This window comes from Eptesicus fuscus, chromosome 9, assembly GCF_027574615.1.
Source record: "Eptesicus fuscus isolate TK198812 chromosome 9, DD_ASM_mEF_20220401, whole genome shotgun sequence".
In the NCBI taxonomy this organism is placed as follows: Eukaryota; Metazoa; Chordata; class Mammalia; order Chiroptera; family Vespertilionidae; genus Eptesicus; species Eptesicus fuscus.
The window spans coordinates 66,887,217-66,902,565 of NC_072481.1; the positions used below are offsets into that span (position 1 = coordinate 66,887,217).

The following is a 15,349-nucleotide window of genomic DNA, read 5'->3' on the forward strand; positions in this document are numbered from 1 at the left end:
CACCCTCTCGGTGCTTCCTCATCTCTAATTAGTTCTCTGTGACCTGCTTATGACCTTGTATGAGTCCCTCTATTAAACATTCTTTAGTTACCCCTTGAGAGGTTCTTGTGTTTCCTGCCAGGACCTAGATTGATAATTAGCTTTGTTGAATTTTCCTTCCCTTTTATTCCTGTATTTTTCTTATTTCTTTTCTTCTTTTCAAGGAAATGATGAGTCTTGTTTTGTTTTCCTCCCTGCCTCAGGTGGGGATATAATGGAAGTGAAAACAGAAAACAAAACTGTGAAATGTGCTTGCTCCTCTTTCAAAAGGCTTAAACCAACAGGTGGAGAGCATGCGATTGGTATATCCAAGAACCTGTGTGTGACATATCTTGTTCAACAGTTCAACATTTTTAACATCTGCCATAGGCCAACGTTTCCTTCAATGGGGACTAGAGATGGACATGATGGAATTCGTAGGTAGGGGTGGTTGAATCAGCTTGGCTCAGGCCATTCTATGTCCACATCCAGTGAGTTCTCCATAGAGAGGGTGTAAAGCCTGAGATGGTCTCCATTCTCCTACATTGGGATAGTATTTGATTGTTTGCTTAGTAATACAGTTTTAATCTGAACTCCCAGTTCTCCCAATGAGAAAAGGTAGGTATAATTGAAGATCATCACTCTCAGTTATGAGAGGTAAAACCCCACACAAAAAAAATTATCAACAAGGGAAGAAAGTAGTGACCTGGTCTTGCTCCTGGATCTTGACTGGGCACCAATCCTTTTTTTTTTTTTTTTCGGTTTTATGAGTTGGGTGGTAGAGTCACAATTTAGATGTTGTTGTTTTTCCATTTACAGTTTACTTTCAACATTATATTATACTAGGGACCCATTGCAGGAATATTCCTGCAAGACTTCCAGCGGGCTTTCCTCCTGTCACCGCCACCTCTCCTGCCTCCCCATCTCTCCCGTTTCGGCGCGCAGGGCAGGCGGGATGCCCCACCCTGCACACCCAACCTACTGCATGCCCCTGCCATCCCTGCGCGCCCCAACACTCCGCGCTCACTTCCTCCTGCGTGGCCACGTGCTGCCACCATCGCTGTGCGCCCCGCCCCACATGCACCGCCAGTGCTTTCCCTCCAGTAGCCGCCTTGCTTTCCACTTTCCCTCCCTCTTCCTTCTATGCTGTCTTCAGTCTTCACTCCTCCCTCCCTCCGTGTATGCAAATTAACCACCATCTTTGTTGGGTTAATTTGCATGGTCGCTCTGATTGCCTGTGGGCATAGCGAAGGTATGGTCAATTAGCATTTATCTCATTTATTAGTGTAGATTAGATTCAATTGTACATCTTGGTGTTCCTACTGATATTACAAGGACCCATTTGGCATTATACATAATTATTACATTATTATTGACTATGCCTAGGTGTGTTAAAATATTTTGAGGGTTGGGACCTCCTCAGCAATGAAACAGCACCTTGTTATTTTATTACCTGATGTTATCCTGAGTAGAATTAAAAGGATGGTGTTGAAACTTCTTAACTGACCTCTCTTCCTTAGGATTCTCCAAACTTTAATAATCAAAAAAGATGTATTAATTATTTTAAGAGAGACAAAAAAAAAAAGTGTTCTCCCCTGATGACTGGTCTAGAATTTCTCTACAGGAAAGACTGAGACAAAATGTTTTGTTAGAAACAAATAGGGAAAATAAAAGGAGAGAGGGAGAAAAAAAGGAAAGGGAGAGGATTGAGACAAAAAGAAAGAGACACAGTGAGAGAAAGACAATGAGAGATATTTCTAGCAATCATTCAAGTTCAGTGTATTGAGGTTTAACCCATAATGGTGCTGAGCTTATGAGACACAGAGGAAGACATTTGAAAATTAAAATGGTGTGTGGCACTAGCTGGTTTGACTTAGTGGATAGAGAATCCACCTGGGGACTGAAGAGTCCTGGGTTTGATTCCAGTCAAGGGCAATGCCTGCATTGTGGGCTCGATCCCTAGTAGGGGGCATGCAGGAGGCAACCAATCAATGAATCTCTCTCATCATTGATGTTTCTATGTCTCTCCCCTCTCTCACTTCCTCTCTGAAATCAATAAAAATATATATAAAAAATGGTGTGGGGTCTTCATAGAGAGAAATGAAGTACAGAAATGAGTTATAGGCAGATTACTCTAAAAATCAGTATGAATCAAAAGGGGCAATCTAATAGGAAAGAAAAATTACTTCAAGAAATAGGAACTGCAAAGAGTAAATTAATATGTGAAAAGATGCTCAAACTTTTTTATAATAAGAAAAATATTATGCACCTATATAAGTCACCAGATCATCAAATTTTAAATGTCTTTTACCAAATTTTTATAAGATTGTGGAGAATTCTCAATTACTACTTATAAACATATACATTGCATATAAAGTTTGAAAAGTAGTTTGAAAGTATCTAGAAAGGCTGACAACATATATACTCCATGACCCAGCAATTTTATTTCTGGGTCTGTCACACAAGGTAAGTTTGTGTATTTGTGCACCAGAATATAGAATTGAGGAGGTTCATAACAGCATCATTCACAAAACTAAAATAGCTAGAACAAAACCAATGTTCATCAACAACAAACACATAAATATAGTATCTTCTTACAATAGCATACTATAAAATAGTGAAAATAAATAAATACAGATAAATATGACAAACTAGGTAAAACTTAAACTTTTTGTTAAGCAAAAGAAGCAAGATTCTAAAGAATACCTGAACGGACTTCTCTTTATATAATACTTAAGCCATTCTTAAAAATGCATACAAAGGAAGAGTGAAAGCATGCACCATGAAAATCAAAACATTCGTCAGCTCTAGTGAGGTGTCAGAGGGTACATCTAGGGCTTTTGGGTGCTGGTGATGTTTTTTTTTCTTGATATGGACAGTTATTACACAGAGGATCACTTTATGTTTATTAACTTTGTATAGTGTATGTTTTGTGCACTCTTCTGCGTTCACATATTGGAAAAGACTAGATACAGAAAAGACGGTATAATTTAGCAAAGTTTTGCTTAGCAATAAACAAAAAATTGGACGGTAGAACAAGTGAGAGATGGCATATATAGAATATAGTGCTGTCTGTTCCTTCCATCCCTTTTTGAAAACAGGGCATGTTGAACAATATTTGTGTCCTAGTTGAAAAGGCCCGAAATTTAGGGCAAAAGTGATGGGAGAGAAAGGAAGGGAATAATTGCTGGAGCTGAGCTCCTCAGCAGAAAGAGTGGATGGGATCAAGAATAATGGGTGGATCTTTGGATTAATTTGGGAAACCCCTTATTACTGGCTGAAAGTGTGAGGTTTTCTGGAACAATGGGGTTTAAGATACTTATTTGGTGGTGGCTGTTAGAACCTTTTCTTCAGTGGAACAAGTTAGGCTTTTTTTAAGATGACCCTGAAGGAGGTGTGGTCAGCCTGTGTTATTACTATCTCCAAGCTAATGGTTGCTGTCCCAGAACAATACTCACCATGGTTCTCTCCTGCCAGCCGGTTCATCAGGTAGGATTTTCCTGTCCGATACAGACCTGCGATGGCCACCACCACCACAGGCTGAGAGATCTTGTCTAGAATCTCTAGTGCTGTTGGATTTACTGTCAGCTGATTATTCTCATTTTTCACCAGACAGATGGGGGCTTCCATGGTGTATTTTGAGGCCATGGTGAGCTGTAACCCAGAGGAACAACTCAGTACAACACAAGATCTCAAAGTCATATCTAATGGTTACACAAGTCACATGCTTTTCAGCTCTCTATGAGTATGTGTACAACTTATAAGTCAGATTCCTACATTTTGTATGTTTCTAAAAGATAAGTATTTAGCTAAGCTTGGCACAGATTCCTTGTGTACATTATCATATTGCTCTTTAAATAAACCCTAATACAATCTTGCCCATATGATGCATAAAAGGAATAGAATGAGCAAAACAAAACACTGATGATGGAGCTTTGAGAACATTAACATATGGGGGTAAGTAGAGGCAGAATGGGACATGCAGGAGATGAGGAGTAACCAGAGAAAATACCCTGAGTTCCAGAGTGATTTGATTTCTTGTTAACTGCATATGCTTTCTGAGCACCTACCATGGGCACTCTTGTAAGTCCTCAGTATTAAGCGGTGAACAAAATGGATATCAATTCCTGCCTCGTGGAACCGTATTCTAGGGGGAGGAGACAGACAATACAGAAAGCAAATAAGCAGCATGCATTGTATTTGTGTAATAGGTGATGGAAAGTACTCAGCAGAAAACAAGTGGAAAGTGAGATAGGGAGCATGGGGGCTGAATTTAAATAGAGGATGGTCAGGAAAGGCCTCTCAGCAAAAGAGAAATAAATGTGCTCTGTGACCTTGAGGAGGACAAATGTAGTGAATCCTGGGAGCTGTAGCAGTTGGAGGAGGGGAGACTTTGAGAGGAAGAAGAAGACAAAGAATGAGACTCCCTCTCAAAATACCATAGACCAGATCTTTATAGGACCCAGATACAGTTATGAATGCAGGAATTCATTTATTTAAACTAGAATGAAAAGGTATTTTTTGTTTCTAGGCTGGCAGGGAAGAGAGGCTGTAGCCAGGGTGATTTTGGGTGTGCCCAGAGCTGCCAGAGTCCCACAGCTGGGAGAGGTCCTACTTTACTGTTTCCATCACAGTGGGTGTTTCATACAATCAAGGGACAGGAAGTAGTCAAAGTGCTTTGACTGTCCCTTCACTTTCTCAAAGACAATCCTACACAACATTCATGTGCTCCATGCTCTCCTAGCTGTGTGCACTGGAAAGAGTAATTTTTCTGTCTCAGTTTGTTCTTCCATAAAATGGCAACACTAAAAATTACAACCCCTTGGTCATTACCATCGTTAGGAAGATAAAATATATTATGAAATTTTAATGCTCTTAAAATCATGTTCTACATACTGAATCCTATGTTAGTATTGACTAAAAAGTGAGTGTCTAAGAGTGCAGGGAGGTAAAGTTCTAAATGCAGGTGTGGATTTGGACTGAACAGTAGCATTTCTTTATCCAGAGCAGTCTTGGGATGTTGAAGCATAGATTCTGGAGAGGCTACTAGGCTTCAAATCACTTCCTGTCAATGAGACCTTGGAAAAGGAACTTACCTCTGTGAGCCTGCATTTTCTTAGTGTGATAGACAAAGCAAAAATTCCTTTCTGACTCATTCCTGTAGAGTCTGGTAACATACAGGGTCTCAAAAATTAATGATTAATGTAGTGTTAGGCATTGTGTTGAAATGTGTTTATATGTTCAGTAAACTGCAAATTGCCAACAAATAATAAGGTGTCTAAAATCTTTTTCTCAGAAAATAACAAAAATTTTTAACATACTTTCTCTGTACCATTTCTCTTTTTTGTCTAAAGGTGATTGGGAGCAGAATTGGGGAGTAAAACATTAATCTTCTAGCGCTGTGATATAAGCAGGAGGAATTACAGAGTTTATTTCTTGAACTGAACATTTAAAATTTTGGGTAGGAATAGATAAGTTAACACAATTTTTAAAAAATGTAAGTAAACTGAAATACCCAATCCAAAAGCTGGTAAGTTCAAATGAATAAGTAAAATGAAATAGTTTTCCTGTGTGTAGTTAGTTGGTTTCCAAAGTTCCTCCTCAGGAGAGTCAGTCATCTGAAGTGATGGTAAAAAGTACCCCAAGCCTTGACTTTTCAGCAAGAATGACAGGACATTCTGAGATGGTTCTTATAATGCCTGATAAACAAACACTCTTAGATCTTATAGTTATTTCTAGCAGTTGGTGATGAATTGACGTATTCTATATCACACAGCTTTGTTCTGTCTTGGGAATATTATGTATTCTTAAATACAAAAATAACCAGAGTCAACCTTTCAGGATTTAAATTGTCTGTAAGTCAAGGACCACCTTTTCTCTCAGTTTCTCCAGTGCCTGGAGGTGGGGCTGAGATGGTGGTTATGGTGCAGGGACAGTCTGAGGAGGGACAGGGAGATGGAGGGGGAGAGACTCCACCAGGAGCCTCTGCAAGTGGATGGGGTTTACTCCATCCATCCCAGGAAGGATTTAGCCCCTTTTGGCATTCGAGGGACTATGGGTTCCTCCTCTCCCCATGGAGGGCTGTTTGTGTAGCCCTGGGAGGGTTCCAGAGGGGTAGCTCACCCTGGAGACAAAGTGGATGAGTGCTGGTCGCTTCACAGAGAGGCCTCTGATCCAAACAGAGACTCTGAGCTGCTGGTAGCCAGGCCCAGTACTAGCCTCCTGCCGCCCCTCTGCTCTCCAGTGCCAAGTCTGCACTTCCAGTGTGAGGTTCGTACTTGGACATGTGTTGTTGTTGTTAATGAAAGTGGGCCTGGAAGAGCTAGTTCAGTGGGAACCTACATGTCTTGGGTGCTGCAGACAGGGGACAAGTTCTCAGCTGTCCTAGGTCTCCCCTCCCTCATTCCTCCTGCATCTGGCTCCACCCCATACTGACTGTTCTCACTGGAGGCTAAAAATAATGATGACATTACAGCCAAGCAGTTAAGGGTTGGGTTGATTAGAACCCAAATCAAAATAAAAAGGACGTGCTCTTTTTTGCTGTTAGAGAAGTAGGTGAGGAGTGAAGTTCATGCCAAGCCAAGGAATTCAGAGGCAGTTTCTAGAAAACAGGGACAAAAGTTCTTGATAGCACAGAGAGGTCAGGTAAATAAAATGTTGGGTTTAGTGATGTACCACAGTGGGTTCTTAAAGGAAAAACTTTATAGTAACAAAGTGGGACCAAATTCTACTTGTAAGGCATAATAAAGAAGTTGGCACTAAGAAATCGGAACTAGTGGACCTGGGTTATGCTTTATTTTATTTTTAAGAGTTTATTTTAAATTACAGTTGGCATTCAATATTATATGAATTTCAGCATACTACATAGCTCTTAGAGATTTCTATAACTTAAGAAGGGAAGCCCCCAAGAGGTCTAGTACCCACCTGGCAGCCTGCATAATTATCACAATATTATTGACTATATTCCCTAGGCTGTACTTTACATCCCTGTGACAGTTTTCCAACTGCCCATTTGTACTCCTTAGTCCCTTCCACATTTTCACCCAGCCTCATCCTTCCTCCACCTGGCAACCAGAACCTGGGTTACTTCTAAACCAAGAAATCCATTCTGAAACAAAGTTAATATGCATGACTAAAATGTATGGTGTTTTTGCAATAAAGTTCTTACCTCCTTTTTCTCCTCAGTGTAGGTTGAAGTGGTTTCTGTTACTTCTATTTCTTTCACTGGATGGTTGGGCTTTTATTCACTTGTCCAATGTCATGTGACTTTCCGGAATTCCTAAAGACCCATTAATTAGAAGTGAAGGATTTAGAGTAATGTGAAACTGAAAGCACTGAGTACAAGCACTGACTCAAAGACAAACAAACAAACAAAAAAGGAATTTCTGAAAGCTAAGCAAAGGGTAGGGTTCTTGGATTTCACTGAATTTCTTAACTAATTCAATTTGACAAAAGCTCCATTGCTGGTTCCTGGTGGGTGTGGTCAACAAGATGTGGCTCCCTCTTCCCTCTTTCAAGCAGGGTAAGGTATGTCACTGGGAGAGGCAGGCCACCAGTATTTCTCATTGCCTCCAACATTGAGTTGCAGAGACTAAATTCCAGGAGGCTGGGGCTGTCAACCTCCACCCATGCTTGCCTGGCCTGATCACCCTCCTTCTGGGCCTCTTGCAGGAAGGAGTTCTGTTATGCCCAGAGTTCGGGATCCCCAATAATCAACCACCAGGGAGCCTTTTCTCAGATGCAAAAGCAAAGAGTCTTTATTCAAACCCCGGTTTGACTCCTGGCCTCTTTCTAGCATAGCAGTGAGACCAAAGAAAGAGCGAGCCCCGGGAACACGATAGGTTATAAAGGGTTGGTCATTTGGGTGGGCGTAGGGAAGTGACGTGGGTTACAGAGATTGCCTAATTTGGACTGAGTCTACTTCTCTACATTCCTATTGGCAGGTTTATGCAACTGTTACATTCTCACGGTTTTCTAAGAAAAAGGAGTCACATACATAGTTACAGGGGATGGAGGGTACAGTACATTTGTGCTGTCCTGCTCTGCCCTTTCAGTTTCCAAGCTGCGAGAGGCAAGTGGGGAAGACCAGAGGCTACCACCCCTGTCCAGGGAGGAGCAGTGGCTCAGAGATATTTGTCCAGAGAGAGAGGCAGTCCATAATCACAGAGGTCTCTGAAGTTCTCCCCCAAAGAACTGACTTTATTTGAAACAGTGTGGGGACTTGAGGAAACTTAATGCTAGCAAATTGACTATACGAAAAATACAAAAGGAGATTTTCAAGAAGGAAACAAGAGACCTCAGATGGTAATGGAAATTCACATAGAAAAACAAATAGTAGCAGTAAGGGAATTGTGTAATTAGAAAATAAAGTATAAAAGACGGTATATTCCTCTACTTTCTCCTCTTACCTGGTTTAACGTTTTGCACTCGGATGTCGAGTGTGATTCGACACGGTTAGTATCGGTAGCAGGAATCGAGAAAAAAGCAAGCGAGTGCAAAGAGTTAAAAAGCAATTGTAAACAACAATATGTATATAATTTATTGCAGGGCCTATTTTATACTTAAAAGTAATATATTTATCAAAGCAGAGTAAAGGAGGAAAGTGGTTACACCGCCTATTGAAATAAAGATATAACTCATAGGAATACAGAGAAGCAGAAATTATAAGAAAGTTACTGTAACAAGCCCTATACATTTATTTTTTCTTCTTCATTCTCTTTAAAAGACATAAAATCATATCCTACCTAAAATATGCAAATTGACCGCACCTTTGCCATGCCCAAGGCACGCCCATCAGCCAAGCCACGCCTACCAACCAATCAGGATGAGTATGCAAATTACCCCAACAAAGATGGCGGCTAATTTGTATGTCAAGATAGCTTAGAAAGAAGCCAAGAGATGCTGAAGGGAGCAAAGCTTCGGAGAAGCAAGCAAGCCGGGCGGGGGGGGGGGGGGGGAGGTGGAGGGGAAGGGAGGAGCGGAGGTGGGGCCGGGGGAGAAGGAATGAGAGCGAGGCGGGCTGGGTTACAAGAGAGGAGTGGAGTGGGGGTGAGGTAGAGTGCAGCAGGAAACCCTATTGCAGGATTTTTCCTGCAACAGGAACGCTAGTAAAATAATAACTATCAAAATGTTGTGTTGTGATTGTTACATGTATAGATGTAATTTGTAATATATATCTATAATAATAAAAGGTAATATGCTAATTAGACTGGACATCCTTCTGGACGAAGCAGGGGCTGCGAGGGAACTATGGGTCCCGGGTGCCAGAGGAAAGCATGAATATTGTGCATCGGGCCTCTAGTGTAAAAATAATAGCATTAAATGGAGATAGGAAGGAATAGAGTTATAGGAGTAACTGTTCTGTATTTCACTGGACTTAATTTAGCATAAATCTGAGATATATTCTTTTTCTTTTTAATTTTATTGAATATATTGGAGTGACATCGATTAATAAAGTTATATGGTTTTCAAGTGTACAATTCTATAACACATCATCCGTATATTGTATGTTTACCACCCAATGTCAAGTCTCCTTCTGTCACCATTGATTCCCCCTTTCCTCTCTTCTACCTTCCCACCCCCTTTTCCTCTAGTAATCACCATACTGTTGTCTATATATGTGAGAGTTTTATTTTTTTTATTATTTGCTTAATCTCTTCACTTTTTTTCACCCAATCTCTCAATTCCCCTTCCCCTGTGAGATCCTAGAGAGTATTATGCTAAGTGAAGTAAGCCAGTCAGTGAAAGACAAATAACATATGATTTTACTTACATGTGGAATCTAATGAACAAATTAAATTAACAAATTAAATAGAAACACTCAGAGATACAGAGGACAGACTGAAACATATTCTGAGAAATATATCATTTATATTTCCTGGAGCACTGTTGAGAATACAACAGATCTCAATGAATATCCTTTCACCTCAGAACACTGTAAAATAAGAGCCAACTAAACCCAAAGCAAGCAGAAGGAAAAAACAGAGATTTATGTAAATGATATTAATGAAATAGATAATGAGAAAATATAGAAAAAAATCAATGACAGTAAAAGTAGGTGCTTTGAGAACCAATTTTGACAAACTTTTAGCTAAACTGGCCAAGAAGTAAAGAAAGGAGACTCAAAGTATTAAAATCAGGAATGAAAAAGAGGACATTACTATTGACAGAAAAAAAAAGATTATAGGGGAAGAGTATGAACAACCACCTGCCAACAAATTAGATTAAAAATGGACACAAACTACTGAAACTATCCCAAGAAGAATAGCTCATCTGAATAGACTTGTACCAAGTACAGAGGTTGAAACTGCCACCAATAAAAGCTCAAGTCCCAATGGCTTCACTGGTGATTTCTACCAAACCTTGAAAGAAGAATTAATTTCCATTCCTCACAAACTTGGCCAAAAGTACAAAATTCCCTTAATGTTATTTTACCACATACTTTCTTTCTATGCCTGAACTGCATGACAGTTAGTTACAGACAGAATGCCTCAATAATCCACTGTATATATTTAAAAAAAAAAAATACCTGGAAGAGTAATTTTTAAGGAAATACATTTTCTGCTTCCAATTACATAGTTGTCTTTTGGTTGTGTGAAGCACGTGTTTGTGATGGAAAAACTGGTTTGTCTCACAGAACTTCATGAGCTGTTTCCTACTTTGTTTTTGAACCCCAGTCCAAATTTACCAATGACATTTGATTCTGCTGTATTTCCTACTTGTACATTCTAGTCACTGATAGTTATCAGCATGTCTTGTTTTGATGTGTGGTCAATTTCTTTTTGAAAACTTTCATAAGCATTCAATTTCATTTTATTCAGCTCAGTAAAATGAAAAAGCAAGAGAGGGATTAAAAAAAAGAAAAGGAAAAGGAATATGCAGCAATGGTCTAGAACTTTCTTCTGCTGTGCAGTGTGGGTCCAAACCCCACATGTGCTGGGTCTCTAGTGTCACAATCACCAAAAAGGTAGTAAATGCAAACGCTGCTGTGGTTCTAAACTCTTCTCAGGTATCATTAATTAAATTCAATTTATTCTTCAGCACATGCATGTAATGTAGGTTTTACTATTAGCATTTCACACACTAGTGAATACAGTTTAAAGGTATGTAATGTTTTCGTTTGTTTGTTTTTGATTTTTAGAGAGAGAGGAAGAGAGGGGGAGAGAGAAAGGAACAGCGACATGAGAGCCAAACCGCCTCCCACATGCCCCATACCAGGGATCAAGCGCACAGCTGGGCAAGTGTCCAGACCTGGAATTGAACCTGCAACCTTTTGTTGCACAGGGCTAGTGGTTTGTTAATAGCAGTTCATTGGGTCACAATGATTGATTTGGGATTTCCTCAAATGATGAGTCAGTGTGTTAAGAGGAAGGTCAAATTAGGTTCATTCATGGCTCTGTGTTTGCAAATGTGGACTGAAATACTGAAATACTCACTGCAGGGAGTCTTCCTTTATCCTCACTGCATATGACAGTCTGATCAGCCCTTTTATCAATTAAAAGTCTCTGGCTCTTCCTTTTCTCATGAGTGAGGAATTTTGTGTGTCAATTAAGGACAAATGGAAAGTATTTGTATTGAACACATGTTCTTTGTAAGTGGAAGAAGAAACAAGCTCTTAGTTTCTCAGGAATAGACTAGATGTCAAGAAAACAGCCCTTTCTGTTTAGAATATGAATTCTATGCAGTTTCCCTGCTTTTTGGTTTCAGGTGAGGCCTTTTGAAAAACTTTCTGGGGACTTTTTCTTTTAAATGTTGGATAGAGAATGGTATATTTCCTCTCTTGCCAGTGTACTTGGAGTGCAGTTTCTAGAATACTTGTATTATTCTAAAAGACTAGAGGCCTGGTGCATGAAATTCATGCACGGGGGTGGGGGTGGTCCCTCAGCCCAGACTGCACCCTCTCCAATCTGGGACCCTTTGAGGCATGTCCAACTGCCTGTTTAGGCTCAACATCCCTCTCACAATCCAGAACTGCTGGCTCCCAACCACTCGCCAGCCTCTGCCTGATTGCCCCTAACCACTTCTGCCTGCCAGCCTGATCACCCCCTAACCAATCCTCTGCCAGCCTGATCAACGCCTAACTGCTCTCCTGCCAGCCTGGTTACCACTACCTGCCCTCCCTGCTGGCCTGATTGCCCACAACTGCCCACCTCTACTGACCTGATCTCCCCCAACTGCCCTCCTCTGCCAGCCCGGTCAACTCTAACTGCCCTCCCTGCGGGCCTGATCGCCCACAACTGCCCTCCCCTAGAGGCCTGGTCCCCCCCAGCTGCCCTCCCCTGCTGGCCTGGTTCCCATCAACTGACCTTTCCTGTAGGCCTGGGTCCCCCACAACTGTCCTCCCATGGAAGCCTGGTCCTCACCCCCCCCCCCCAACTGCGCTCCTCTGCTGGCCTGGTCAACCCTAACTGCCCTCCCTGCAGGCTTTATTCCCCCCCAACTGCCCTCCACTACAGGCCTGGTCCCCCCCATATTCCCTACCTTGCTGGCCTGGTTTTCCCCAACTGCCCTTCTCTGCTGGCATGGTCACCCCTAACTGCCTACAACTGCCCTCCCCTACTGACCATCTTGTGGCAGCCATCTTGTGTCCACATGGGGGCAATCATCTTTGACAACATAGGGGCAGCCATCTTGTGTCTTGGAGTGATGGTCTATTTGCATATTACTCTTTTATTAGATAGGATAGCCAAATTAAAATTAATTTGCATGTTAGTATTGTTACATTAAAAATTCATGTGTGTATATGTTGTTATTGGCAGGGAGGTATTTGTTTAGGGTATAAAGTTTCAGTATGTGAGAATTATCTAAGACAGGAATTTTCAACCTTTTATTTTTTTTCTCATGGCACACATAAACTAATTCTTGAAAGAGCACCCGTAGTAATTAGTTTATGTGTGCCTTGAGAAAAGAAGGTTTAAAGTTGCTGAGTTAGGGGAATTTTTTTTTAATCTTAAAAAAAAATTTTTATTGATTTCAGAGAGGAAGGGAGAGAGACAGAGAGAGAGAAATATCAATGATGAGAGAGAATCATTGACTGCCATCTCCTGTATGCCCCCCACTGGGGATCAAGCCTGGAACTTTGGCATGTGCCCTGACTGGGATTGAACTATGACCTCCTGGTTTATAGGTTGATGCTCAACCACTGAGCCACATTAGCCAGGCAAGGGAGTTCTTTATATAATTTGCATAAGAGTTCTTTGATTGATATTTGCATTGTAATTATTTTCTCCTAGTTGGTGTCTTGCTTTTTGCTTTTGATAAGGGTAGCTAGCTAGTTTAATTAGCAGACAGGAAGGGAGGGGAGTCCAGAGAGAATAGGATCACCTTGGCCTGAACAATTAAGCAGCCATAAGTTAGATTAAAAGCAGCCCTGTCCTGGGCAGCTGGGAGAGCCATAGGCGTAATAAAACATCTCTTCCCAGGAAAAAAGAGGCTGTTTTACTCTTTGAGCAGAGAAGTCAGCAGTTTCACTCTCAAGGCGTGGCAAGATACAGTTGCTAAGTACTAAAGCGACCATTAGGCAGATCAAAAGCAGCTCCAACATGAACAGAAAAAAGACAGTCTTAGGAATACAAATTTAGAATTATAAGTTTTAGAGATAATGTCTGTTTGCAATAAAGTTTCTGTACTTCTCACCTACCACTTTTGTCCTTGGCTTTATTCATAAATCCATCTGGACAAGAATCTGGGAAAGAAATCACCCTTGCACACTGCTCACCAAAACACCCCCTGAATCACTATTGTTATGACATTTTAATGAGTGAAATATTTTAATTAATTTTTATTGTTACAATTAACATATAACATATTAGCCTTAAGTGTACAACATAGCGTTTTGATATTTGTATATATTGCAAAATGATCACTATAGTAAGTCTAACACTCACACCATACATGGTTACAAAATATTTGTGATCAGAACTTTTAAGATTTCCTATCTTAGCAACTTTAAAATATGCAATACAGTATAATTGACTATAGGTCCAATGCTGTATATTACATCCTAATGACTTATTTATTTTATACCTGTAAGACTATACCTTTTTATTTCCTTTACTGATTTCTGCTACTCCTCATCTGGTGCCTCTTGCAACCACTGATCTATAATAATAAAAGCGTAATATGCAAATTGAATGAACAACTGAACAGCAGAATGACCGTCTGGACGACCTTCTGGACAACCATGCTATGACATGCACTGGTGCCAGGCCAGCCAATGTGGGTGCAATGCAATTGGTCCTGGGGCCTGGCTATCACCCCATGATTGCCCTGCAGAGGGAGGCCCAGGCCAATGGCCAGCAGGGCGATTGATCAGGGAGGAGGGAGGGGGCGCCTCCACAATCATCTCACAGAAGGAGGCCCAGGCTACCAGGCCAGCAGCACTGCAGCAGGTGGGTGGGGTCTCCCTCTGCAGAGACATCCATTGTAGAACCTCATGATAGATCGCCCCACAGAGGAAGGCCCAAGCCAGCCAAGTGATCATACCCCATGCTTGTTGCCCAAAGAGGGAGGCAACCAGTGGCCGGGGAGGAGGAGCAGTGCCTCACAAATGACAAGCAGTGGAGTGGTGGGGGAAGGGCAAGCTGCCAGCAGCTGGGGGAAGGAAAGCCCCGATAGAGCCTGTTCTCCAGCCAGGCCTAGGAAACCTACCTGAGGTGTACAGGATTGAGAGAGGGTGCAAGCCAGTCTGAGGGACACTCCTCCGCTTCACATGCACAAATTTTATGCACCGGACTGCCAGTTTGTTTATAAATGGGCTTGTTATTTTGTTTTAAGTCCACATATGAGACCATATGGTATTCAATTTTCTCTGTTCTGATTTATTTCACTTAACATGTGCTCTCAAAGTCCATCCATGTTGTTGCAAATGGCAAGGTTTCATTTATTGTTATGGCTGAGTATTATATAGTGTGTATGTGTGTGTGTGTGTGTGTGTGTGTGTGTGTGTGTGTGTGTGTGTGTATATATATATATATATATATGTGTATGTATGTATATATGTGTGTGTGTGTGTGTGTGTGTGTGTGTGTGTGTGTGTGTATGTATACTGAGTGACCAGATTATTATGCATTCAGAGATCATAATAATCTGGCCACTCAGTGAATATGTCACATTTTCTTTATCCATTCAGTTGTTAATGAACCCTTACAGTGATTTTACATCTTGGTTATTATAAGTAGTGCAATGACTATAGGAGTACATATATCTTTCTGAGTTAGTGTTTTTTATTTTTCTGGCTAAATACCTAGAAGTGAAATTAATGAATCATATGGTAGTTTTCTCTTTTAATTTTTAATGGTAATAATCTCCATAATGTTTTTCATGATGGCGA

At 40.9% G+C, this 15,349-nt stretch overlaps 1 protein-coding gene across 1 annotated transcript in view; it reads right to left on the bottom strand.

Moving 5' to 3' along the window:
- The window catches only part of LOC103304272 (guanylate-binding protein 4-like), a 113,512-nt gene extending 109,846 nt beyond the window's left edge, over positions 1-3,666 (bottom strand). Inside the window, 1 exon segment of the mRNA XM_054721286.1 lies at positions 3,477-3,666. Within this exon segment, the coding sequence (XP_054577261.1) occupies positions 3,477-3,666 (190 nt within the window).
- Positions 3,667-15,349: the final 11,683 nt, after the last annotated feature.